The sequence below is a fragment of the Anomalospiza imberbis genome, chromosome 7, assembly GCF_031753505.1.
Source record: "Anomalospiza imberbis isolate Cuckoo-Finch-1a 21T00152 chromosome 7, ASM3175350v1, whole genome shotgun sequence".
Classification (NCBI taxonomy): domain Eukaryota; kingdom Metazoa; phylum Chordata; class Aves; order Passeriformes; family Viduidae; genus Anomalospiza; species Anomalospiza imberbis.
The window spans coordinates 7,454,290-7,481,163 of NC_089687.1; the positions used below are offsets into that span (position 1 = coordinate 7,454,290).

General features: G+C 43.8%; 1 protein-coding gene across 1 annotated transcript; it reads left to right on the forward strand.

Annotated features, from left to right (window-relative positions):
• Positions 1-643: 643 nt before the first annotated feature.
• Positions 644-17,661, forward strand: LYPD1 (LY6/PLAUR domain containing 1). The gene is made up of 3 exons (XM_068195256.1): positions 644-977; positions 2,000-2,137; positions 15,787-17,661. Exons 1-3 carry the CDS (start codon positions 926-928, stop codon positions 16,020-16,022), a joined length of 426 nt encoding a protein of 141 aa, XP_068051357.1. The 5' UTR covers positions 644-925; the 3' UTR covers positions 16,023-17,661.
• Positions 17,662-26,874: the final 9,213 nt, after the last annotated feature.

A 26,874-nucleotide genomic window follows, 5' to 3' on the forward strand; every position in this document is an offset into this window, starting at 1 on the left:
CTGCCCTTCCCTCCCCACGGGCGCTGCCCAGCCCCCGACGGCTCCTCGTCGTCTCATCCCACCCCACCCCACTCCACCCCATCCCGCGGCCAGCTCCAGCCGCCGCATCCCGCTTCCCCCGCCTCCGGCGCATCCCGCCGTGTGCCCGCGGAGGAGGCAGGGTCTGAGCGCCGCTCCGGCACGTACGCGGCCACCGCGCCCTTTCCACGCGTGTTGTCACGCTTGAATTCCCTTTTAGGGGGCTGGGAGGAGGGAGTGGCGGGGCCGCGCCTCCCCTCAGTCCCTCCCGGGGTCGTGGGTGCTGCGGGGCGTTGGTGGGAGGGAGCGGCGGCTCGCCGCGGGGCCCGGCCCGTGCGTGCCGCGGACGCGCTCCGGCTGCCACCTGTGGGCTCGGGCGGGCGGGGACACGGCGGGGAGCGGGGCGAGCCGCGCCACGGCGCGGGGTCTGTGCCCGAGCCGAGGAGGAGGGCGCGGATGTGATGAGCAGCCCCGGCGGGCAGAGGGTCGCGGGGCCCCTCGGCAGCGCCGTGCGAGACGGACCCGGACCCGGACCCGGAGGTGCTGAGGCTCCCCTCCCTCTCTGAACTTCGCCCGTCCCCGAGGCGCTCCCGGCGAGGTGCGGGGCGGCTGGCGGGGATCCCCGCCCCGCTCCGCCGGCATCACATGGTGCTGGGGGAGGGAGGGGGGAGCCGCCCCCCAGCCCTCGCTTCTCCTACAGTTTCTTCCAGTCTCAGCGCTCAACTCCGGCGAGGCTGGAGCGCGGCGCGGGGCTGGGCAGGGCGGGCTCCGCCGCCTGCTCCCGGGGCGCCGCTCCGCAGCGGAGGCGGCGGAGAAGCGGCACAAGTGCGCGGCGCCTCCGCTGCATCTCAGCTTCTGATGCCCCTTCGCGACTGCACGCCAGCCCGGCGGCCGCGGCTCCGGGAGGATGCGGCTCTTCCTCCTCGCTGCAACTTTCTGGGGATTGTGCCTGGCGCCAGGTAAGGGCTCCGCGCCGCTCGCCCGGAGGCGCCCGCGGCCAGCCCGGCGCTGGGAGCCTCCGTCCCCTCGTAGCCCCTCGACGGAGCTGCTGCCGGGCGCTAAAAAGGAACGGAGCGGCGGAGCCCCCGTCCTGCCCGCGGCCCGCAGAGCTCCCGCCGCTGTCCCCAGCGCCGGCTGCCCGCGGGGCGAGGCGCAGCGCCGGTGCCTCTCCGCGGATGCTCGGCGGGCAGTGGGTCGGTGCCAGGGGCGCTCCCGCCGCCGCAGCGCTCCCAGCGGAGGGCGGGCACGGGCCGGGGGTCCCCGCCGCGGGACGAGGGTGCGGGAACCGCCGGCGGAACGCTGCTCGGAGCGCCTCGTTTGCATGATAAAGGCGGCTGGCGACGGATGCTCCGCCGCTTTAATTGTGCATGGCAAAATAGTAATTAAATGATTTGTAATTAATTAGTAGCTAAGTAAACCCGTCGGCACAGATAAGAGCCGGAGCGTATCTCTGAGCCGGGTTGCTCTCTGCGGGGCGCGGGCGGCTGTCAGCCCGCTGTGCCATGGGGCAGCCGCGGGGCGGGCGACGGGCAGCGGCTGTGCCGGTGCCGATGCCGGTGCCGGTGCCGATGCCGGTACCGGTGGCCGTCGCCTCCTGGCGGCGGCGTCTCCAGCGCCGGAGCGGCCGCCCCGCGGAAAGGAGCATCAGCAGAGCCGGCAGCGCTCGTTTTACTTTGTATTTGTCAAAGGGATACTTTAGCTGAGCTGTTGAGTAGCTAGGAACAGCTAAATGCGAAGGGGGAAAGATAAGGAAGATTTCCGGCACTTGTTGGTTGTTTGGTTTTCTTCGGTGTTTGGTTTTTGTTTGTTTTGGTTTGGTTTTTTTAATGCTATTGCTGTTATTTAAAGGCAGGTTAGATGGGGCACCCGGTTGAGCAGATAGTGTTCCTGCCCATGGCAGGGGCTTGGAATGAGATGATCTCTAAGGTCCTTTCCAAAAGAAAGCATTCTGTGGTTTTTAACAAATCGCTATCTGTTCCAGGTTCGGGTTTGCAAATACAGTGTTACCAGTGTGAGGAGTTCCAGCTAAATAATGACTGCTCCTCTCCAGAGTTCATCGTGAATTGTACAGTGAATGTCCAAGATATGTGTCAAAAAGAAGTAATGGAAAAAAGTTTTGGTAAGAATTTAATAATTATTCTTCTGTTTATCTGGTTTAGGTAGCATTTGCTGCTTTTGGCTCCACCCATTCATGGTGTTCAGCTTCATATGAATCTTGTGTCCTTACCTGAAGGAACAGGATTCAATGTCTTATACTTCTGAGTGGCTTTGCAACTCAATGAAGTTAAGCATTTTCCTTTAAAACTGGTATAAAAACTAAAGGATGCAAACCAAATGTTGATAAAGCTGGTTAATACACAGCCTTATGAGTCTCTGATATAGTTTCCCAGCACTGGGAAATTAATAACAAGTTAGTTTAATCTCATTACAGTTAATTACATGGGCTTTTTCCCCAAGAGATAGAAGAGCATTAAATTAGTAATTCCCTCCTTTCTTTTATTTACTCAAGCAATTTATATACTCTGAAGGTTCATCTTAAGGGAAGGAAAATATAGTGATCTTTGCTTTCATCCATTAAAGCAACCATCAAGCAAAAGGGAAAAAGGGGTTTTTAAGAAAAAGGGGGGGGGGGAACTTAGGGGGGAAGAGAAGGGCACAAATGGATTTGCCATACCAATCTTTAAGATTTTTTTCCCTTGCAATTACGATTAAAGTTCACATATTAGGACATCAATGTGTCCAAGAGGAAATCAGCTGTGACTCTGCCCCTTACCTCTATTGTCTTTGGAGCTGTTTTATAAATGGCTGGGTTTTATCCAGCATCGTGGAAGGCATTTGAGGTTTACAGAGAGCTGTCAGGTCTTACACTGCTGTGTTGCTCTGTAGCTTTCTACGTGAGCAGAAGACAGGAGCTCTGTTAGGGACTCTGGGGCTGTGTGAGATGGCAGGAAGGGAGTTGGAGCTCATGGAGCCTCCTGCTCTGACTGCAGGCAGTTGAGAGGGTGTCAGGCATTGGAATGGACAAGGAGCAGCCCCTCACTGGGAGCCCCATCCTGGAAGTGGCCCCTGGGCCAAGCCTGGGGAGCAGAGGGCAGCCTGGGGCTTCAGAACCCTGACTTAGGGGGGTGCTGCTCTCTGGGACTGCCCATCTCACAGACTTGGGGTTTTGCTGTTAATGTGGATTGAGCCACAGTCTGTCCTCTCCCTGCAAGTCCTCGAGGAGCAGCAGGATGCCTCTGGTGCAAACGTGTGCAGTCATCCGTCCTGAACAGCAACAATGCTTCTCGGGCTTAGCAAACTCCTCTCCCAAGTGCTTGTCAGTCAGCTCTCAGCTGGCCCCACCTGTGCTGGTGATTTCAGGTCACTGTGCAATCAGTCCTGGATAAATAATAAGTGTTGTTACACGGCGAAAGTAGCTGAACTGCTGATGCTCTTTTATCCTGGGTAACACCATCCACAGTGACTACTGCTGTGAAATACTTAGAACCTCTCCAGTGTAGGGGAAAAAAAAGCTGGGTTTAAACTGTTTAAAGGAAGATTAGTCTCTCAAGTTATTTTTTTTACTGGAGTATTTTATTTCAAGTTTACTTGAAAAGGGTGGTGAGGGTATGAGATAGTTACAGCTTGCAAGGTACCTTTACAATCTTGAGTATGTCTAAATGAGTGCTTGAAGGCTTTGCTATCTCCACAGCACAGCTTCTGCAGTACTTTCATGATGTTAGACAGGATGTTGTGATTTGCAGGGCTCTAGATGTAGTAGTAGACACAGACAAAAAAGTCAGATTTGAACTCTTTTCATTGATGCATAACTTGCCATTACTCCTGTGAAGAAATGGGTTGCAATACGGTAAATAAGCAGCTCTTAAACTGCTTGGTGGGTTTTTTTTCCTGTGCAATTTTATGTCTTTTTCTGAGCAGATCCCTAGATTTTTCCCTTTAGGAGGTTACTAGTATGCTCTGCATAGCAGGTGCCACTGTTCTATTACATTTACTTCTGTAAATACATTTCTTATTAATTTTAAGTTTAGAGACTGTAAATTTCAGCCAGTTAATAAATTAAAATTTTAACCTATTTCAAATTGAATGAAATTTACATTGCAAGCTTAGTTTCTGTTACCCTCAGTCAATTTTAGAGAGCGTTGGTTGTAAAACAGAGGTGATTCAGTTCATCATCCTTTATTGGTTTTATTCCTAATTGATATTTAAATGTGTGCAATATAAATGCCTTACTCTCCCAAGTATTATTTAATAATTCATTTTACTTCTACCAGTATATTTCATAACCTGATTCTTTTGGTTGTTGCTTATTACTGAAAGCTGAAATGTTTCAAGTATTGATTTTAATTTATAATAGACTTGAGTTTGAGCTTTTAACCCAGAAAATGAAAGATGCAAATTTGCATTTATTTGACAGCACAGTCTCCTAATTAGAGTCTTTCCTCTTGACTAAATACAGTCAAAGGAGTGCAATTTTTGTAGATTAACCCATTTTTGTCATTAATAAAACATAGCTGTGTTAGTGAGCAAAGTGCTGCAAGTTATCTCAAACTTGATTTAAGAGTTAAGCGCGGTGTTTTGAGATAAAGCTCACGGTGGGAGTGGGTGACCATCCCTCTGAAGGAGCCACCCTTCCCCTGCAGGAGACATCAGTTTGTGTGCTTTGCTCTCGGGGGGCTGCTGGCCCCCGTTCTGTGCTGTGCCTGCAGTGCAGCCCCAGCCTGTGGCCAAGGACTCTTTTCCACGAGTGTTTGTTGTGTTCAGGAGTTTTGCCACGGCAGCTCTGTGGCTCAGCTTCGGTTCTGGATTAAACTCCCTGTCCTAGAAGCACCGCGGTGGCAAATGACAACCCTGGGCTGTTCTTCCCATTTACCTTGTAAAAAGTTCCTTAATGCCTCTTCACAGTTAACTCCTCCTCAGTTTCTCTAAAATCAGTGCTTCAGACGTCACTGGGTTCTCTCAGAACATTGTCTCAGCTTCAGGTGAGAAATAACAGCAGCTCAGGCATGTTCCTAACCCAGAGCTCAAAAAGTGGCTGTTCCTGTGGCAGCCTCTAAGAAAGCAGGTGTTAGTAACTTCTGGTTTGAATTAGACCATCCGGCATCTGATCTCAGCTCTTTGTTGCACCAAGGAGACAGCTCCTTTGGACAGCTTAAAGTGAATGGAAAATTGAGCAGCAAATAGCAAAATATTTTTCTCTCTTAAGGCTGAGTTGTATTTAAAAAATTTGCCAGGCAAAGTTTAATGATTGTTAGAATTCTGTTCCAGTGGGAGATATAGGACAAGACAGCATTTTCCCTGTGATAAATAATCTTACTGATTAATTTGCTAATTAAATCTCAAAAAAAAAAAAAAAAAAGAAAAAGTCTTCTTTTAGAGGGAGGAGTGACGAGAATGCAAAGTGGCACTCAAGGCTGTACCACAAATTTTTTTATCCCACAGAAATTAATGTAAAGGATAAGTTTCTAGTGCATTCTTCAGCTGGATAAGCAGGTGTTTTAAAACTGTGTAAATTGAATGTTTGGCAAAGGATCCAAGTTCTTACCATAATTCTACCTGCAGATATCTTGTGGAAATACCTGTGGTGGATTCCCTGCTCCCACTTGTCTCTCTCTTTCTAGTCTATGGACTTTTAAATTAGACATGTCAGTGGTCCTTCATTTTTAGAATATATGTAGCAACAAAGAAATCCCACAGTATATTGGGATCAAGTGAAACATCTTGGTGATATATAGATGAGTATATAGTGTGTATATGCATTTATATATATATATATATATATATATATATATATATAATAGAAAACGGAATGGTAATATTGCCTTTTTCTGAGGAGAAGTGTTATCTGAGCATAAAGGCTGATCTAAAACCTACTTAAGGCAAAAGGAAACTTGCAGTGTGAATACATCAGCAAGGGATAAAGCAGGAGGGATGAGACAGCCCAGAGAGGTAGCCAGTCTCAATTTCTTGGAACTTTCTGCAAGGAAGCCTGCCCATGTGCATGAACAATACACCGTCTGTTCTAATGTAGTTGTGAACATACTTTTACTAACTTTTGCAAGGAAAAAAAAAAATGATTATTCACTATAGCAATGCCAATACTTTAAAATATCAAGGATTTTTCCGTCTGCAAGCAAATTGTGAAACAATTGGATTATTGTATTAACCTCCAATAAGAAATTTTTCTTGTTTGGTTGGTTTACTATGGTCCTTTTAATGTATTTAATTGGTATATAACTCTGCAGTATAGTTGAAGAAATTGCTGTGATTGTGTGCTTAAAAGTAGTGCATGGAAACGCCATGAGCAAGATCAGCATCTCAGTGTTGAATTAGAACTTTATCTATTTCTTTGAACTCTTTCCAGTATTGGTTTTCCCATCATTTGTTTTATCAGTGGCTATGTCGTATGATGAGTTGGGCTGTGGTAGATTCTTTACCTGTGATTATTACTTGGTTTTGCCATGATTTGAGTAGTTCGTGTGTGCAAGAATTACAGAACCACATACTTTTTTTCTGTGTACATGTATAGAATCCATTAGTACTAATATTAATTGCATATTTCTATCAAGGGGAAATTATGCTCTGGTGTATTTTTATTGACAAAGTGATTAAAACAGCAAACAAAGTTTAATGTTGCCAGAATTACTGTAGGCATTAAAGCTTTATAGGAAGTTATTGCATCCCCAGTATCTATTTAGAAACAGTAAGAATCCACTAAATAGGTGGTGGATTTTTAAAATTTTTTTATTTTCCTCTACACTTTTTGGTCAAAGGATATCAACATAACTCAACAGAATTTGTTGGTGTTTGGGGGGCTTTTTGTTTTTTAATCAAAGCAAAGCACAATATAATAAATCTTTATTGACAATTTTAAAAGATATATAAAAATTTTGTGTGGGACAGTTGGTACCTATAACATCACATATTGTGCTACCAAATCCCAGTGAAATGAAGACATAATATCAATATTGGAAACACAGTTCACTTTTGATATTGAATAAAAGACTTGCAATGGACGTTGTTAATTTGCACTGTATGCTGAAAGCTTGGAGCTGTGGATACATTTCCATTCAGAAACACTTCTTCTCAAATGTCAAAGCCATTTCCTTACTTGTAAATTTTTTCCAATCTTTGGGTTTCTCAGAAAACTTCCAGCCACTTACGGAATGAACTGACTTGAGTGTGTCAGCTAAGGAGAAATAATGAGTGTTCAGGAGTTACTGTTCTGACTGCCTTTCAATAAAGAAAAGCAGCAGTGGAGATAACAGTTCAAGCAGTTTATGACTTGAAAGCCATGACAAAGATCCGAGTGCAGAAGTGATGAAGGCTGCATTATTTTAAGGAAGATGGGGTCTCTGGTCCAGCGAGTTTCATCTTTCACAGGATGTGGACAATAGCTTTTTATGTTATTTTATTTCTCAGGCTTGTGTGAAAGATATACAAATGAATTTTGTGATGATACAGTGCCCACAGCTTGGTGTCTCTTAAACCTCCCCTGAGAGTTTCCTATTGCATTTCACACACAAATGAGTTTGAGCTTCCAAAACTTTTTTGAAGCCTGACCCTGTCACTCCTTTTAGCTCCCAGTGACCTTATCAAATCATTGGCAAGCAAGCTTTAATTAATCCAAACAGTTTTCATTTCCATTTTTCCTTTGTAGTCTGGATGCTTTTTTTTTTTTTTTGAAAACTAGACAAAACTGGATTTTGCCTACTTACCAATAAGTTTTTGAAACTGGAAAAAGCCATATAAAACCCAGGAATAATCCTACTCTTAAGCTGAAGAGGCTGTAAAATCCTGAGCGTAAAAATAGCTAAAGATTTGAGAGCAGAATGAATTTCCAAAGTTCTGGCATGCAAGTGCCAACATCTGAGCCATCCCACTGAAATTGCTAAGGACATTAATTAGGGATGCAGCAAGACTATTCACCTGTAAAATTATTTATGTGACTTTTTGCAAGGATGTAGCACTTTAACATTTGTAAAGGCAAAAGGGTTGTGGCTTCCCTTTATCTCAAAATGTAAGGATTGTCAAGAAAAATCCTCATACAGAATTCTGAAAACTGAGTCCAAGTTCACCTCTGTCTCTACAAGATGAAGTATATTTAGGTCTTGATGGCAAAGGACATTTAGATCTTGATTCCTTTGTATCAGGTAAGAGGAGAGGATGGAAGACTGTGAGCCAGCTTTGTTGGGAAGATTGTGTGTTGTAGTGTGTCGCCCTGATTTCTTAGGATTTTCTAAAGCCTTCTGAGTTTACATTCTTGTAGAAAACTTTCTCACACAACTTTCTGTTAACAACCTATTGTTTTGCATTCTTTCATAGAGGCGGAGAAATTTGATAGACTGGTAGTTTGTCCAGTGTCGTTGGAGAGGTGGCACATTCACCTTCCAATCCACTGGCACCTTTAGAGAACTATGAATGATTGGAGTCAGAAGAAATAAATTAGTCTCTTCATTGTGACCAGAGGTGTGGGGTGTCGTTTTTCCTTATGTCCTCTGGTAACAGTAGTACTTGACTGTACATCCTTGTTGGTAAGCAGGGAAACAAATAAGAACAGTAAAAAACCAAAGAATTGTTAGATATGCAGGTGAAAGCTGAGCTTTGACCTCTCATTTGTAGCCTCCTGTGGCTTTAAAAAATATTTGATAACACCACCGTTAGCAGTTGTACTTCACTTTCCCAGCCTATGCATTTTTAAGCACTTTAATGCCATGATTCAGCTTTGAAAGCAGTGGCAAAGACTTTTTTGTGATGTTTTTTGTTGTTAACAGCACCATTTTGAGTCACATTTCCAGCACCAGAATTAGAAAGCACAACTCACAAAAAGATATCAGGGTAATCTAAACCCTTGTCCTCTGTCAGTCAACAATTGTCCAGTTTTCTCCTGAGCTGACTTAATTTCTGAAAGGTGTCATGTCAGGGTGAAAAGGAGAGTGACAAGGCCAGACTTTCATTGTCAAAATCTTCCTGTTAGTTTCTGAAAAAATGTGCAACTCTTAAAGAGTGCCAAATGTATGGAGGATTTGTGATGATATTAGGTTTTCATACAAAATCATGATGACAATATGCTAAGTGAACCAGGTGGTTTATTTTCATTTTGCTGAGAGGCAGAGGGCTCTGGGTTTGTTTTATTTTTAATAGAATTGTGTACTCTCTAAGAACCTAAAGGCATGAATATGCTTTTATCTAGTCTAGAGAATGCATCAAAGGGAGGACCAGGATGAAATAGCTGCAGTCCTAAAACACAAGATTAAAAATCAGGAAGTGTGTGCATAGCTTTGCAATAGATTTCAAGTCACATACTTTCAGTGCCCTGGGCTTTTTTTTTTTGGTCTGGAAAACATCAACCATAGTAGCTCACAGTATTTAAGTAGCTGTTTACAAGGTGATTAGAAAATTTTGTGATACAATTTCTAGCAAGGTGCACATTATTTAAACCACTTGTCTCATCAGCTTTCTCTGTGGAGTTCACAAAGATAAGAAGAGTTACTGTGAAGTGAAACTTACAGGACATGGTTTGATATCTTACACTTGCTCAAATTGAGGTTTTTGGGAGGGTTTTTTGTAACAATGAATTTACAGCCATAGCTGAAAGTCTGTGTGTTGAGGAAGCTTAATTCATACTTTAAACCAATAAAAACATGATATGACTAAAACTGCAATTGTTTGGGGAAGCACAACATCAAAAGAATGATTGATTGCTCTTCAATATTCAGTCATCTTCTTCGATATTTAGGACCTTATTAGATAAAAGATTTATAATCACTTTCTCTAGAGCACAGCAAATCACAATAGGACCTCTGGAGTCTGTCACTGTTTGATGTATGTGAACAGGTACTAGCTGAGGAACTGATAATTATCATAGCAAAACCACTGAAGCCATAAAAAGATGGGCATACAACCTAATACGGAAATTAAAAAACATAATTTGCAAATGTATTTGTGTATAGTCTGAACCCAATTTTTGTAGCATTACTGATACAGTAAAATGCAGAAATAGTCACATATTTTATGTTCCTTAGAAGGTGATGTCCACCTGTTTACATGTCATTCTTGCACTAGTATAAATTCTCATTTTATTTTTTGCAGACATCTGAAAAGAGCTTTTTTTTAAGTCCTACTGGGTGCTGAATTTTTCTTGAGTGCAGGGTAAGCTAGTGACAATTTAGGGAAAAAAATACAGAATGAAATCTATGAATGAAATCACAAAGCAAGCATGGCTAGGCAGAGCACACATGAAGTCTATGCACAATGTATAATTGCAGATTCACCAAGAGCAGAAAATGAAAGTTTTGGTGAAATAAGACAGTTGGAACTATGCAGGATATTCAAAGAAAGGAGTATTGGTACATAAGCAATGTCGTCAAGTTGTCTTTATGAGCAACAACATTGAGAGAACACCCAAACAGATCCTGTGCAATTCATGCTGATGCAAGAGCTAGGACAAGACTGGGGGGGGGGCTCCTCCTGAGTTCTGTGTGCTACACTGTGAATTACCCACTGCTGGCCAATTTCCCAGCTTTTGCTTGGAAGAGATGGGCAAGATTTAAACACCCCATCTAAAAGAGTTGAGTGGAGGTTCTGTCAAAATTGTAAGTATGCACCTCAAACTTGCCTTGATCTACCTGCTGGCTTTCTCAGCTATTTACTTTAAGGTACAAAACTTCTCTACAGCCCTTTTTTTGCTTCCAGCCCCTGGTGCAGCCCTGAAAAGGCTCAAGGATGCCTCAGTGCTGAGCCCTAGTTGGACACAGACTTCTTTCTCAGCTCCAGAAGATTTATGTGGCCAGGTTTGCTCAGAGCACGTGCAGGGGATTGTGCTAAAGCACTGTTTGTGGAATGAGCTGCACAGGACTGACTTCACACGTGCCTGTGAAATTGGTTAAATACATATACAATATAAAATGGTGTAGAAAAAAGTTTTATTTAAAAACATGGAGTGTCAATCACAGCCCACAAGATCAGAGAACAGCTGGCTTGGAAAGCTCAGTGCTGGGCAAAGTGACACTGTCCACTTCACTGAGGCAAGCTTGGAGAGGAGGGTTTTGTGTCCATGAGGTCCTGGGGTGAAGGACAGGGCTAGGATTTCCTGCTGAGCTGTGCCTTTGCAGAAAGCAGTTTCAGAGTAGCTGGGTCATAGGAGTGGGAAGGTGACTTTTTTTGGAAATCAGGTCACTAATCTCGGAGGTGATACCCTGGTTGCCTGTTTTGGATTCAGAGAGCTTCTGTGCATTTTGCTGAAGGATACTCCTGAGAGTACAGGTGCAAACTGAAGTTGCACACTGCTTGGATTGTGCTTGGCTCTGAAAAGTTGGAGAGTCATGCTTACACAGCATCTTTTTTGTCTGCACCTTCTAGAACAGAAGAATCAGAGGTGTCTAATAAGGTTCTTTTCAATCAGTAAGAGAAAAACCTTGGCTCTTCTGGTGCCTTCTGCATACACAGTGTTAGGAGTAGGTGTGATGTCACCTTTTTTGGTTGTCCTAGTAACAAGTTAAGCTGTTATTCAAGAGAAATGCACTGGGCTGTGCAGACAGGGTAGAGGAAAGAACACTCACTTTTGGATTTGAATAAATTACTGTTTGAATTGTTTGTTACAATCAAGAAAGAATGCACTTGTGTATGGACAAAACAGTGCCAGGGTGTAGATGCACAGGATTAGACTGGATCCAGCTGAGAAAATAAATATTGCAAGCAGGAACTATAGAAAAGCCTAAAGATTTACACCCATCCCTTCATTTCAAGGAATAAGGCAGAGATAATAGTTTGGGCCTTGACACTGTCTAAATTTGTGATGTCTTGTGGGGCAGAGAGAGGTGTAACCATGGGCAAGTTGCTTAGTCTAGAAATAAATTTTCAATGCCAAATTTAAGCCCAAATCTGCTTTAAAAAAAAATAAAACCTGAAAACAAACATGTCTGTTGTAGGTATATGTGACAGGAGAGGGTGTGGGATACATGCTCGTTATCACACAGCTGTTCTAGCTCTGTACTCCCCTCTTTTCTCGAAATTTCTTGATCTGCATCCCACAAACCCTGAAGCCAAAAAAATGGAAAATCTGTTGGTCAAGAGTAAGTCCTTCGCAGTAAAACATCTTTATAGTACCTAAACTGTTGTTGGGGGTCTGCTGAACCCGTGAAAAAGGACAAATTGCTCTGTATTTGTCTGTCAAGTAATTGGGCAATAAATATACTAATTAAGTAGTCATCAATATGCTAATTGATCACTCGTGTCAGTTGTTGAGGGTGGGTAGCTGGGAATCACCCCATCCCAGTAAAAGCAGAGTGTAAAAAGTGAAGTCTCCTTGCTTAGCCAATGACTCAGAACAATCTGAGGTAGAAGAAAAGCTTCCAGAAAGGTTTGCAATTATTTTTCTGGGTGATATGTTAATGAATGCATCAGGCTGATTGCTCAGGCAAGAATACCCAGTAATTAGCAGTTATGTCTGTGGTATGAGTCTTATGAGGCAGATAACCATTTTGAAGAACTGTCTGCAGTTCAGCCTGCTGGTGGCAAATGATTCAGGGAGAACTTGGGGATCGTTTTGGAACTGGCTCAGCAATGCTGCAAAGGAGGAGTTTGAGGAGAGATCTCAGGATACAACTCAGAGAGGAGGCTGCTGTCCTGGCTGAACTCAGGGGGTGAGCTGAAGTTTCTGGGGCCCATTAACCTGTTTGCTGGAGAGAGGAGATGGTGTCCCTGCCATCAGATCGTGATAGTCAGTTGTACTATACTAATGTATTTCCTACCAGAATTATGGTAAGAAGAAGGTTTAGGAGTAAGTGAAGTCACAGCACAAATGTTTCAAAAATGTCACAACTGCAGTGTGACATTCCCTCTTTTCCCACCAACTTCTGTGCCTGTTTGCGTTGTGTCTTCCTGTCAAGATACTGCAGAACCAGAGAGAGAGCACAGCCTTTCTGTGCTGAGCAAGCTTGCTTCATACCTGATGCTTTGTGAAAAGCACTTAGTGTGTGATAGCAACTGGTTCGTGAGATCAAGAGACTCTTATCAGTACTCAAAGGAAAAAATCTTGGATGTGAAGGGCATGTTGTTAGCAAAGGAGCTGTTAAAAACCTGATGGAAATGCTGAGTTATTTCAGTAAAAAATCTTTCTAAAATTTAGATTACTAGAACAGGGAATGGGAATAAACAATCATTTGGGTGTGAGATTTCCCATTGTAAGGCATTTACTGAAAAGCCACTGGAGAAGTGTTACAAGGGGATTTTGCTACTAGTCAGATTATTCTCCCTATTTAGGTGTGAACATGGTCCATCTGTTCATGAAACTTTGAGTAGTAAAACTGCAGTCTGTGATGGAATACTGTTTTTTGGCTTCAAAAGGAGCTGAGGATTGTTCTATGGGATTGATCCTGGAGAACAGATCTGTTGTAAACACGTGGAGTTAAGCTGCAGGACTTTGATTTTTTTTTTTTTTTTTTTTTTTTTTTTTTTAGGAGTGGTTTCCTAGAGTTGTCTGGTGAAAACCATGCCTCAGAGAGCATCATCTAATTGTTCACAGCAGTGAACAATTCTAGTCTCCTAATCTATGGGAGAAGTGCAAAGTGTGATGTTTCCACACTTATAAATTATCCAAACTAATAAATCACTGGTTCAAGTTGTGAACAGAGCTTTGCAGGAAACCTGTGAAAAGGAAACAGCAGGAAGAGAGTGATCTGTAAAATGATGGGAATAGGAAATCTGACAGGATTAAAAGCTTTTCAGAGCCTTGGTCTTGGAGGGGAAAGTCAAATTCACTGCTGTTCATGTGGGAGACTGAGGAATGGCTGAGTTTGGCAGGTGTTTGTTGCTCAGGGAAATAATCTGCCTGGGGAGCTGCAGGATTAGGTCATTGTGCCTGGTTTAATTGAACACAGGGAAGGGGAAGGAAAAGCATTAATTGTAGCCATGGGAAGGGTCATATCTGCCTCTGCGCTGGGAAGACTGCAGGAGGAACATGAACAAAGCACCAGGTGTTTTTGGGGAACATCAGCTGAGATCTTGGTATTGTAAAGCCAATCAGTGGCAGCACCAGTGAGGCTCCTTGACAGCCGTGGTTTGTCAGCAGAGACAGAACTCCCTTCTTTTTGCAAACTGTAGTAATAAAGACTGCATTGCTTTATCTGTGTGCCTTTGCTATTACAGGGAGAACAGCCCACAGCTCCTCTTCCTTCTTGAGAAAAGGCTCTACCTGCTGCGCTGATTGATTGAAGCTCACTGGAGACAGAGGAAGATTTAACACTCACTTGAGGGCTTCTCTTCATAAGTTCAATGAGATAGATAGCCTAAAAACACATTTCAGAGTTGAGATTTGCAGAGGGAGAACACAAAACAAGGAAACCCCTGCATTGTTGAGATGGCAGCAGTGTTGTGACAGTATGAAAGAATTGCTTTAATTAAAAGCCTCTGAAGACAGGAAATCCTTCTTTCTGAGCACAGCCCAAAGAAAGGGTGTTCTGCTGCTACTCTCAGCACTCAGAGGTGCAGTGGCTGATACCAAATTACACAGGTTTCTCCTGGACCGTGGAGGTGCTGTAGTGGTTATTAAGTCTCTGGGGACTGAACAAATATCAGCACTGTACATCCAGTACCAGGGTCATATTCCCTCCTCACTCCTTCCAAAAAAAAGTCTCAATCACTGTGCATTTAAAGACATTTTGGGACCATGACACAGGATGCAAAGGCACCATTCTCCAAGGGAATTCTGTTCCCTTGCTTTTCAGAAGGAAAAAAAATACAAACTTTTTGAAAACCCCATATTCAAAAAGAATAGTGATTTTATCATCCTTAGGAATATCCCTACTACTTTTTGTAACTAGAAGCAGGCAAACATCCATTATCTATTTCTATTATGTGTATGTTTTTCTAAGACAAAATTTCTACCGTATCACTTGTAGGAAAATTTTGGAGTAATGAGACGGGGAACTGCCATAACCATTTTCCACTGTGACAGAAGAAAATACAACTGTGTATTTTTAAGCCTTTATAAACCATGTTAAAATAGCAGCTACAAGTATATGCATCAGAATGTACTTTTTCAGTTAAAAACAATCTGAGAAATTATAAATTAGTTTATTAATTAAAATTACCTTAAATTACATTCAAAAAGGGAAGACTTTCAACTCAAGAAAGATGCTTCTATAGAAATGGAAATTTTTGTTATTGAGGGTATTATACTTCAAAGATAAGCAAGAGCTGAGATTACCTGGAAAAGTACTTCTAGTTCTCCTTCAAAAAAAAATAAAAGGGAAGGGAGGAGGATGAAAGTTTTTCTGATAATCATCCTCTTTTTACTCTTAGTTACCTGTCTGTGTGTGGCAAAGGAACAAGAAAAGGGAAAAAAAATCCTCAAAAGACAAATTAAGAGCATAGAAAGTTGTAATTACTTAGACACCTTAACTCAGACATGTTCAGCAATAGAAACAAAACTAATTTTCTCACTAATTGCATTTCAGTTATAGCTCTTCAAACAGTTTTTTCTGAAAGATGAAGAATTCCAGCTATAAAATGCATCATTTGATATACATTATGCAAATTAAGTCTGTAATATTTTTGGTTCCAGCCAGGATCGAACTACAAAGAAATCCCGGGCAGAGCGACCGTGCTGCTCCGGCAGTGCAGGGCTGTTTGTCCTGTCACTGCTGAGGTGTCTGCCCTAAGCACCAGCAGTGCTTTGGGGATGTGAACTGGGTTTGCAGCTGCTTTTGAGCAGGAATACTGCTGTAAAGTGTTCCCCTCAAACGGAGTAACCCTTGTTGTGTGTCACAGGAATCATGTACCGCAAGTCCTGCGCCTCCTCGGCCGCGTGTCTGATCGCCTCCGCCGGCTACCAGTCCTTCTGCTCTCCTGGCAAGGTGAACTCCGTCTGCATCAGCTGCTGCAACACTCCCCTCTGCAATGGACCCCGGCCCAAGAAGAGGGGGAATTCTGCTGTGGTGCCAAGGGCACACACGATAACCACTCTTCTGCTCCTTAAATTTGCTCTGTTGTTTTTGTACTGCTAAACTTCAAGCAAGTTGGTTTGGTGGGTTTTTTTCCCGACACAATTTGTCCTGCATCCTTCTTTCTTCAAAGACGCTGCAATTATTTTCTGTTTGTTTCCAAATCCCTGTCAAGAGCAAGGAAAGTTCAGTGGCTGTGTGGAGAAGAGGGGCTGATATTTTTGTCAGCTAATAAGTTCAGTCAGCAGATTGAATTTCCAGTGTGCGCTTAAAAATCCCAGCAGGGTACTGAACTCCTGTTCCTTTTGCATAACTGGAAACAATTCCATCCGAGTTATTCCTTTTGCAATGTTGTTGCTTTCCTCAGTCATTTCAATGTCCATGTTTTTAAGCTCGTTGCTAAGCATTAACTTTGCCTTATGAAGTCATACTTGATGTTCACAAAGGCCGTTCTGTGCGCCCTGGCCGGGCTCTGAGCCGGTCTCGAGGGGCGCCATTTCCAGGCTGGGATCTGGTGGTGCAGTTCCCGGCTCCTGTGGGCTGCAGCTGGGCGTGGGCTCCTTCTGGAAGGTGCTCAGGACAACTTTGGCGTTGCCCTTGGTGGAAGACCCGCGCCTGGAGGACGTGAAGAGCAGCGGGCGCAGGGAGCGGCTGCTCCGCGCCCCAGAGCTCTGGTTGGCCCTGAGGAACCTCTCCCTGTTGGCGTGCTGCAGGGTGAGGCGGCAGCACAGGACCTGCAGGAACACGCTGCGGAACTGCCGAGAGGAGATGTTGTACAGCAGCGGGTTCACCACCGAGCTGAGGTAGAAGAAGATGTCGGCGATGGGGAGGAGGGTGATGTAGGCTCTGAAGTAGGGGACGGTCCAGTCCTGCTTTGGTTTAGCAGCAGCCATGATCCTTCTGACCTGGTTTGGCATCCAGCAAACCGCCAGAGTGGCAATGATCAGTCCTGCGGGCAGAGAGAGCAAGAAAGAGGTCTGCGTATGTCGGGGAAGACACACAAAATGCTATCAGTTCTGCACTTACTTGTTAGGAAATGGTACCAATTTTTCAGTGTTTTGCTTGACAGCTTTTTCTGCCAGTAGCATTTTTTGTTTGTTGTTTTTAATAACTGTTGCAAGGTCATTGTGGCACATGCTCAGACAAAACACTGCATAGTGTTTGGATGGTGTTTCTTTGTACCTGTTGTCATTTACTGGTTTTCAAAGCGTTCTTTCTCTGATCATCTGTGTCTTTGGAAAGAATACAGTTTTATTTTGGTTTACATTTCTTACATTTCTTCTGTCTTTCCCTTTACTTTGAAAAACAAACACAGTAAATAGAACCTATAGCCATATTAGATCAGGCAATACCCAGAAGAGATCAGATTCTTGTTTGTACTTTACAAAAAAGAAAATGTATGCATAATAATATATTTCGTGTTATTTTTGGTAGATTTCCTCTTACAGAAGCTATTTTTAAGTAAAATGTGTATGGATCTTTTTATGGTAATTAAGATATGTTGGGCTTTCTTAAAAATCAAATTCCAGTGGAATTAAATGATGAATGTAAATGAGAAAAACCCAAGCCTAGTCATGAAAGTGTAAGAAGTTTCAGATTGTAAATTATGCTTTAAAATGTGGTATCTGACCATTTTGTATTTATATGTAAATATAAATACATGTTGCTGCATCACTAATGGCATTAAAAAGGGGTGGCTGAAGTGTTGGATGTCTGAAAATTCTGCCTGCATGGAGCGTGTTCCGCAGGGTGCAGGAACATGCCAGGGACTGGAGCTGGCTGATCACAGGCAGGACATGGAGCAGGAGCAAGGCACCTCAGTGGCATCCTCTGCTGCTGCTGTGTGCCAGCACTGGAAACACTGACACCTTGTGTGACATCCCAGGTACACAGAGTCACTGCTCCTGCCGCTCCCACCACCGCCACCGAGCAGTGCTGGCTCACAGTGCAGCCTCCAGTTTGCTGTCCCCTCTTTGCTCCTCTGTGTGCAGGAACTGTGCCTTACACAAACTTTGGAGGGAGCAGAAGCTGTAGCCTGGCTGCTTCCCTGCAGCAGGGAGTGTCCTGGTGGGCCAGTTCTCACCCTGTGTTGGCTTCATCCAGTGCCTGACCTCTGCTCCCAACAGCAGCACATTAGCTGTTTAATTCTTACTTCTCTAGGCTGTCGGATTGCCCCCACTGGACAGGTCACTGTGGCAATGCCGTTCAGAAATAGCAGAGTTTTGAAGCCAGGAAAAGGATACTCCACTAGCAGGAAGATGTGACTGTAGCAGGGAAGGGAGGCAGGAAATAGAAGAAAGATTTTTCATAACTTTGAAACTGCCAGAGCTTCATCAGGCTATGGCCAAGTTCTCGCCACCAGTACCCCCAAGCAAAGAAAAGGTATGAAATGCCTTTTTAAAAAATAAATTTAATTTTTTCTCATAAAAGGGATAATTAATAAATTTATTATCTCCCTGAATGAGCTACCAAATAAAAGCTGTCCTTTGGATCCCTTGCTTCTGTAATCACTTACTGTCACACTAACTTTGTTGGAATGGGAATTAACAGATCTTAAATGTACAGCACTGGCTTAAGAGCCCTGGAGGGCTGTTGTTGGCAGGCCAGCAGTAAATCCGTCACCAAAACCTTTGCCATTTTCAGTTCTTTGCCTACCAGAACTCTCCTCAACCACTGTTTCTCTGCTCTCAGTCCTACAGTCCTCTCCCTGCCCCTGATTTTCCCCTGTCACCTTGCCTCACTGTTCAGTACCTGCTGTGCCTCTGTGATCTGAATTTTGTATTAATCCTGCAAATGTTTGTGGCCTTCAGTGCTCTTTTCCTGCTGTCAGCTTAACAACTATAGCATGTCAGTCCTGGCATGGGTCAAAACAAAATAAGGCCCCTTGAGCAGTGACTTGTGATGAGCCTTATAAAAAGGCATTGGAAGGATTCCGTTGCTTCACTGGGGCTTTTTCTCTGGTGGAACTTAAAGTTCACAAGCCCAAATCTGTGAAATTCTCATCAAATTTTACCCGAAGATGTCTTTCAAGTGAGAAGAAAATAAGCTATATTGTGCAATTATTTTTTTTTTTTTTTGTTCTTGGTTAGAAACAGGATACTTCATCATGCTGATTAATAGTTTCCTAAATTATGAATGCTGCTGTGAAAAACTGTGAGCAAACAATGCGTGCATTCATTTTTAAAACCCACCTGCACTGCTCTGAGATGTCTGATTTTTTTTTTTAATTCCTTGGCATTGACCTTTCTTTTTAATTCAAACTGCCAAGTGCTTAAGATACCCCCTTATATTCTTCAGACACTTTTGCTCTGGAGAAGTGAATATCTGGTAGTGTGTACAGCGAGTGAAAAATGAGCTGCTTGTGCCCTTGTGCAGCACAGTGAGGTTTGTCTCTCGGGGGCGGGAGGGGACGTCTGCAAAACTGTTGTTTTCCGGGGATGACTAATTGTTCATTTTCCCACTTTCAGAAGATGCTTGTTGACTCAAAGGAGATGCACCATGCAAATAAACACGCTGACAGACTCACAGTGCTGTTTCCAACTTTCACACTTGGCATGGCAGCGTGGAGTAAACGGAAGCGCAGCAGAAGAGCACCTCGGGAAGCCTCTGAGCTCAGCACTGCTGCTGTGCTCCAGGAGTTTGTGTTGTGCTGCTGTGCCAAAGGTGCTTAAACAGCCTTAACCAGCTAGGATGGAAACCACATTGAATCTTACACCACCACTGATGTATTTCTCCCGTGAGCTTGCTGCCTGATGGGAATAATTCTTCACATTTCAGTTCACGTCTATCTTTGCCTTCCACTCCTTCTTATTAAAGGGAGAAAGATCAGTAGCTCTGCTTTTCCCCCTCCATTTTCCTGACCACTGTATGGAAGTGACACAGAGCAGAGCTTTATCTTCCATGGAATAACAATGTTTATAAACAAAGTAATGCTGTGGTTCTGCAATGTCCATCACTGGTGCTTGAAATTTCCAACTCACATTTGAATTATTCCAGTTGAATCACCAGAAGAACATTAGAAAAATGCCAGCAGAAGCCAGGAACCCTTGTGTTACCTTCTGTAAGTAAGAACATCTCAACTTTTAAGTAAGAGCAGGAGCTTAGAATTCATTTAACATTGATTTAGATATTTCAAGGTAACAAAAAAAACACATGAAAAGGTCCTTGACTAAAACTGCTTTATAAAGTTAAACCATAAACAAGCCACAAAACAATTTACCCCAAAACAGGAATTACCACATCCTACTACTATTTGAATCTGGAAAAAACACAGCCCAAGCCTCTTTACAAACAAAGCATACAAATTTAACAACACTTTAAATTTGGGAATCATTATTCTAACTTCCCAAAAGTCAATCTCACAGTATTAATTCTTAATATGTGACAAAGGATCATTTATGTAGTAAAATAAACCTAGCATTTAAGTGCCAATATTATAAATACTCATTGCTGGCAGAGAATAGGAGTTTGGCAGTCATCTGTCCCTTAGCAATACTTTTTTATTACTCAGAAAATTCCTCTGGGCCATAGGGGACTGAATTAAATTCATTATGAACTTTATTGGGAAGGATTTTAAATATGTGCAGATGTCTGTTAGAGAGGGCTTCCTTTTCCACACTTTCCCTTGTTCTTCTGTTGAATAGATTCTTGTCCTTTTTTTCTGTACCTAAGCACTTAAATCTGTCTCCTTTTAAAACTCAGTGCTTTGCCTCTATCCTGGCTGCTGCCAGCCATCCCAAAAAGCCTGAAATTGTCAACAAGATCATAATTGCTACCAGACAGTGCCAAGAATGTGTTTCCTTTGGCTGCCCCAGGCCCTTAGCTGGGGCTGTCGGTGACCTCAGGTACACAGTCCTTTGCCTGTGCACTTAACCCTGACCATCCTGGTGGGTCAAGGTCTGCCAGACTCTGCTGTTGCTCTGCCCCAGCCAGCCCAAAGCACGGTTAGACCTCAAACTTTGCCTCTCTGGGATTTAATTAATGAAACAAAGGCAGGCTCTCAGCATCTGCTTGTAAACTGACATTTAAATGGCAATTGTCAGTGGAATATAAGCATATGGTTTCTGAGCTGAGTCAAGTGCAGGCAAAAATGCTGTAGGTTCAGAGGAAGAGCTTTTTTTAGTGTTGGTTTCACTTTTGTGTACTTGGCCTGACTGTACTCAAAGGCACAACATGACACTAATGCTTAGTCAGAGTCTTCCAACAGTGCATCAGAAGTGCCAAGAATTCCCAACAAAAGAAGAAAGACCACCTTTAATAATTAAGTTTACCACCATAAAGCAATGCTAATTGTGAGGAAAGCACTTTGCCCCTACCGGATTCTGCTACAGACAGCTTTGAAAACGTGCAAAAATACCTTCCCACTAATCAGGGTCCCAGTGGTCTCAATACCAGCCACTAATAACTCAGTAGAAGGGAAAAAAAGCAAAGACAGCAGTACTAATTAAGAATGCTACTTTCAGGAGGTGGGGTTTTGGCTTGTATTTGTGTTACATTTATTATTTTAACCAGGAAAAAATCTTGCTTTTTGTTAGAAATAAAGACATAAGGCACTAGTTTATTGTCTTTCTAGCTTCCAAGAAGAGTCAAGGCATGAAATGCAGTCTTCAGTCACTGAGAAGACCTTCCCAACTGCAGATCAATGCAGTGCTGTCTTCCAGCATCTGCAGCTGCTCCATGCCTCTGCTGCTGCAACTCCCTGCATGTGAGGAGTCAGCTGCCATATGCTTGTGGTCTCCTGACAATTGTCATTGAAATGTCAGCTTACAAACAGCTGTTACTTTCACTGCTGCAAGTTTGGCTTGGAAGTGCAGCAAGGAAAGCAGGCAGAGTGATGCCTGAATGGCAGCTGCCCCTCAGCACTGCAGGCTGCTCTGCCTCGGCATGGGAAACTGAGGCAGGCTGGAGCACCTCAAGCAGGGGACTGTCTCCTGTGCTCTCCAGTCTTAAGGATCTCCTATTGGTTCTTCTTCGGACAGGGAAGAGTTTGGAGCAATTTCTCTGCTCCTCAAGCAGCTGGGTAGAATTTCAGACCCAAGCCTGCAGCTTTTAACAGCTCCTGGTGAGTACCTGGTGTCAGCCACTGTCCAAAAAGTGACTCGACCCCCTCTCTCTGACCAACAGCAATGAGCTGTTGATGAGCAGGAGGGTGGGAAACAGGAACACACCTTCTACTTCTGTTCCCAGTCCCATCATTTCCTCCCCCATCATCTCCCTTAGGTTTAAGGTCAGAAAGTTTAAAAACAAGAGGAACTGCAGTGTCTCTTCAAGGCTTCTGTGGAAATTGCAGCATTTATGCCAGAGCTGGTATGTCCACATGAAGGGTCTGTATAGCACAAATCATGTGCTAGAATGCCCTTGTATATGCTAAATTAGTCTTGTGATACTCAGTGCTGTCATGCCTGCATCTTTTTGTACAGCCTGTCATCATCTCTCTAGGGAACCTCTGCCTTGCTCTCTAAGATCTAGAATAAGGGAAAAAAGGCAACGGGACAGATCCGCGGGACAGTCCTCCAGACACAGAGAAGTGGCCACACTCCTCTTGCCCACACACAATTGCAGAAGGCCCAAGCAGGCTGCCGGGCTCTCTGTGGCCCCAGAGTGCCCACAAATCCAGCTCCAGCTGGCCCACAGACACACTCACACTTGTCACACAGGTGTGAGATCAGCCTGCCACGGGGCTCCTGTCAGATCCAGCTGTGTGCCCCTGTCCAGCACTTGCACATCCCTGTCTAGGCAGTGCCTCACAGCTGGGTCTCAGCTCAGCCTCGTGTCCCGTGCTCTGTGCCCCTGTCAGTGTGGGCAGTGAGGCAGCTCCTGGGCACAGAGTCACTGCAGGGAGCACCATGAAACAGAAGGGGTTTCACTGCCCTTACCAGTGTACTCATGACCATTAATCTCCCGTTTCCCAAAACCCCACCAACCCAATCTGTATTCAGTGCACAATGCCACAACCATCAGTAAGGGTTTTGCTTGAATGAGGGCTGCACTGCGCTCCATGGGCAGGATAAACTTCTAACAAAGATTAAAAACAGGAAAAGAATACTAATACAAACTTCTTCCTTGCCCCTCTCAACCACATGCAAGTTTCTTCTGCTGAAGGACAAACATTATAGTAATAATAAGCACATATTGATGTATGTTGAGGTGAATATAAAATGTATTAACCTGAGAGATAAATATCGATATTGGTTTGTCCATGTCAATATTTAGTTCAAGGGACAATAAATTTTGATATTCACTGAAATAAGTCAATGCATGCATTGCTACATGCATTTTCTATAAGCTCAAGTTATTCAGCAATTCTCTTGTTCTTTTATCCTCAACTTTCAGAATCACAGATTTGCCTCTCAGAAATGCTTCTCTGTAAGAGAAGAAGGCAATAAGTAAACTAGCCCTACTCAGGCAGTAAATACAGGGAGAAAAAATGAGAAGATATGGCCAGTGTCTATCTCCCAGGGATTTCCCGTTCAGTTTTTCTAACCACCAGGGAGGCCCTCAGGCTCCCTGTGGGCTCTGACACTGGATCTGGGCTGGCTGCTGAGTGCAGCCTCCTCAGAGAACAGGCATTTCCTCCTGGCTGCACATCAGCAATTCCCTGCCTTTGCTGTGGAGCCACCTCACTTGCAGACCACATACACAGGTACCACAGGCAAAGCAAAACTGAGGTCAACCCCCTGCCCCTGCCTCTGCTGCTTCTGCAGGGGAACCAGGGGCAAAGGAGAGAGCGAGACAGCATCTTTGTCACCAGCACAGGCAGGAAAATCTCTAAGTGTTCACAGAGAGGCTCTGGCAAACACCCCACAGCCCTTCCCAGAATGGGCTTGAACTGAACAGAAGCCAGCAACAAACTCGTTATATGCTGGAAGGATTAAGCATATGGCCTGGGACAAACAGCTGAAAACCAGCTCCATGAACATCCCATCAACAGCTTCCAGCAAAAAACCAATGGACCAGCAAGTCCCACAGCCTTCAGAGGCATTTGGGTCCGTCTCAGGCTCATTATGCTCCTCCAGCTCCAAGGGTGCTGTGCAGCGAGGCCACGTCTCATTAGAGAGCACGCTTGGGTGACAGGACAGCGCTGTCCCATGAACTGGTGCAATAAGTGAAAAGCACCGAGGAAAAAAACAGCTGCCTCCTGGGGCAATAAATGAACCAAACCTGCAAGATTTTAATAAATATATTGCTGTTCTGTTGCACATAAAGTTGTGTGTCTTCCAACTGAAGCCACCATTAAGAGTCTCACTAAACCCCAAATGCTAAAGTGATGCACAAATTCTTCCTGTAAATGGCCATTCTCTGCTCAGAATATCAATGTGTTCAAGCATGGGGCAGTGACAACACAGGGAGTCTAGCTTTTATTTTATTTAAAGCTTCTGTAGATAACTGGAGTTGTCGGACATATGAAGAAGAATTGCCCCACAAGTATTTTGCCCCATGGCATGAGAAAATCACCTGCTGCTGCTTTTGACACTTCATTTCACAGGTGACTACGTAAATCATCACTGAGGCCCAGCACATGCTGCAGAATCCAAAATGTACATCTCACTTGGACTGGACAAACTGCCCTGCCTTAAATCCCCTTAAGGGTGCCATGAGATCACTGAGATCAAGCTGGCTTCTCAGAGCTTCTGGCCAAGTGTGGTGCCATTGAGCCAAACCAGGGATACAAAAACATGCCCACAATCCCTCTCTCTGGCTGAAACCCCAGCATCACCCAACAGTTTGCTCCATTCAGGTCCTCCCTGCCCTGCCACACACATTTCTTCTCTTGACTGGCAACAAAGAGCTGCTCTGGGCTGGCTGAAGCACAGCAACATCCCATCAGTGACTCACTGGCAAAGAGTAAGGCCAATTTTGTGTTTCCAGAAACCTGGCCTTTAACAGAAGCCAATGCTGAAGGAACCTGCCCAGAAGAACACCTGAGCTTCTTTACAGAGGTGCTGACGATGCTTCAGTGTCCATTGCACTTCAGCTCTCTGCAGCTGGTAACAGCACATTGGGTTGAGAAACATGAACACTGCCATTAAACAGGAGGATTACAAGAGATTTACATGGAGCTGAAACAAATTGTCAGGTCTGTGTATCATTGATCCACACACCTGGGACTTGCAGGGCACTACGGCAAAATCTTTTCTGCAGCACTGGAACATAACTTAGGGGGATCCCATCACACACTTCTCCACAAGCAATAGCAAGCATTGCTCTTCAGAAGAATCAGCTATTTTTACTTTGCACCCTCATCTAACAGCCCACAGCCCTTAGTTAGAGTGGAACCAGAGGCACCAGAAGTTGCTAGGGGAACACAGATATGCAGAACATAATTAGTGAGGACACAAGTGTTAACAGTTTTACTTCTTAGCAATTTTAAATGCCTGACAATTATCTTCAGTTCCTAGCAGGGTCAATTTTTGCTTCTCAAATATTTTTAAATACTGTCATTTCGCAGTACAAACAGGAGAAAAAACCTAAAAACACTCAAAAAGGTTTCATGACAGGAGTATCGTTACTGAACATCAGCAGACGTTTTGCGAAATAGGGATTAGAGTCCTGATATGCTTTTAAAAAACAGACGTGCTCATGGAATACCAGAAGGAATCGTTTTAATACTCTCTGTTGGGTTTGCATGACAAGGGTTAAGCAGTGGGGGGCTGCAGAGGTGGCCTCTGTGAAAAGCTGCCAGAAGCTTCCCTCACGTCCAGTGGAGCCAATGCCAGCGGCTCCAGGACGGACCTGGCACTGGAGGTTTACCTTGCTCTTTAGCATTAATCTTACAATATCAAACTCCATTTTAGCACTCCTCATCAGCTATAATTCAGTCCTAAATGTGCACAACAGTGCACAGAGATGATGCTTTAACCTCTGATACTCTAACTGGATAATTCAGTGCTGAGTGGGAGCCCCTGAGTGCGGGTTTGTCTTTCAGGTCACTCACCAACACACCACAACACTGCCTGGGACCCCAGCTCTCTGCACAGAGCCAAGGCTGCCCCCAAACATAAAAGCCAGCAGAATTTCCAATGCTCCCTTGCCCTCTTGGGTGCTTTCCCTCACAGAGGTGGGTAAACATTCATGAACATACAATAAATACCAACTTGGCATTTGAAGTGAGGGCTGACTTAATTCAGGTGCCCATCTCGTGCAGTTTGTCAATAAGAGACAAAATACAGCATCTGCTTTTGAGCCTTTCATTGCCCTTCACAAGCACAATTTGCCAGTAAAACATAAAAGCCCCTTTAAAATCAGTGCTACTTTGGCAAAAAGAAGATCGAGAATGTTGTGGAAATATTCATTGACTCAGCAGCAGAAGACATAACAGGGTAAATAAATATAAAGTGCTCACTTTTAGAAATTTTAACATTTCAACTGTCAGGAAAGACACACTTATTGGAAATTGTTATTTCTGAATTGAGAAAGTATTTTAAAAATCGCTAATATGGACTGAAATGTGTAGAAGGGAAGAGGTTTAGTTCTTATTGATGCTTCTTCCTTGCAAAACAAATTCTTACCATGGTTGCTTTGATTTTCTTTTAGAAAGACTGAAGACCTGTTTTCCTTCTGCATTAGCGAAACAATGGGAAAAATACATCTTCCATATAAATCTCATTTAAATTCTGCATTCTAACTAGCAAACACAATTTGGAATCGAGAGGTTTTTTTGTTTTTACATTACAAAATGAGCCGTTGCAACATTAAACAGCTCATCTATTGCAATTCAGCAGGAGAAATCATTGAACAATCAACTGCAGAATACAAATACAGAACGAGGCTCTATTAGCTCTGCAGATACATCAGATACTTCAGTGAGCTCTGCCAGAAAGACAAGCTTTAAATATATTTTATATGGAACTGATGATCATGGGGGGATCAGCAAAGCTCTCCCTAAATGAGAGATGTATTATCAATACACAAGTCA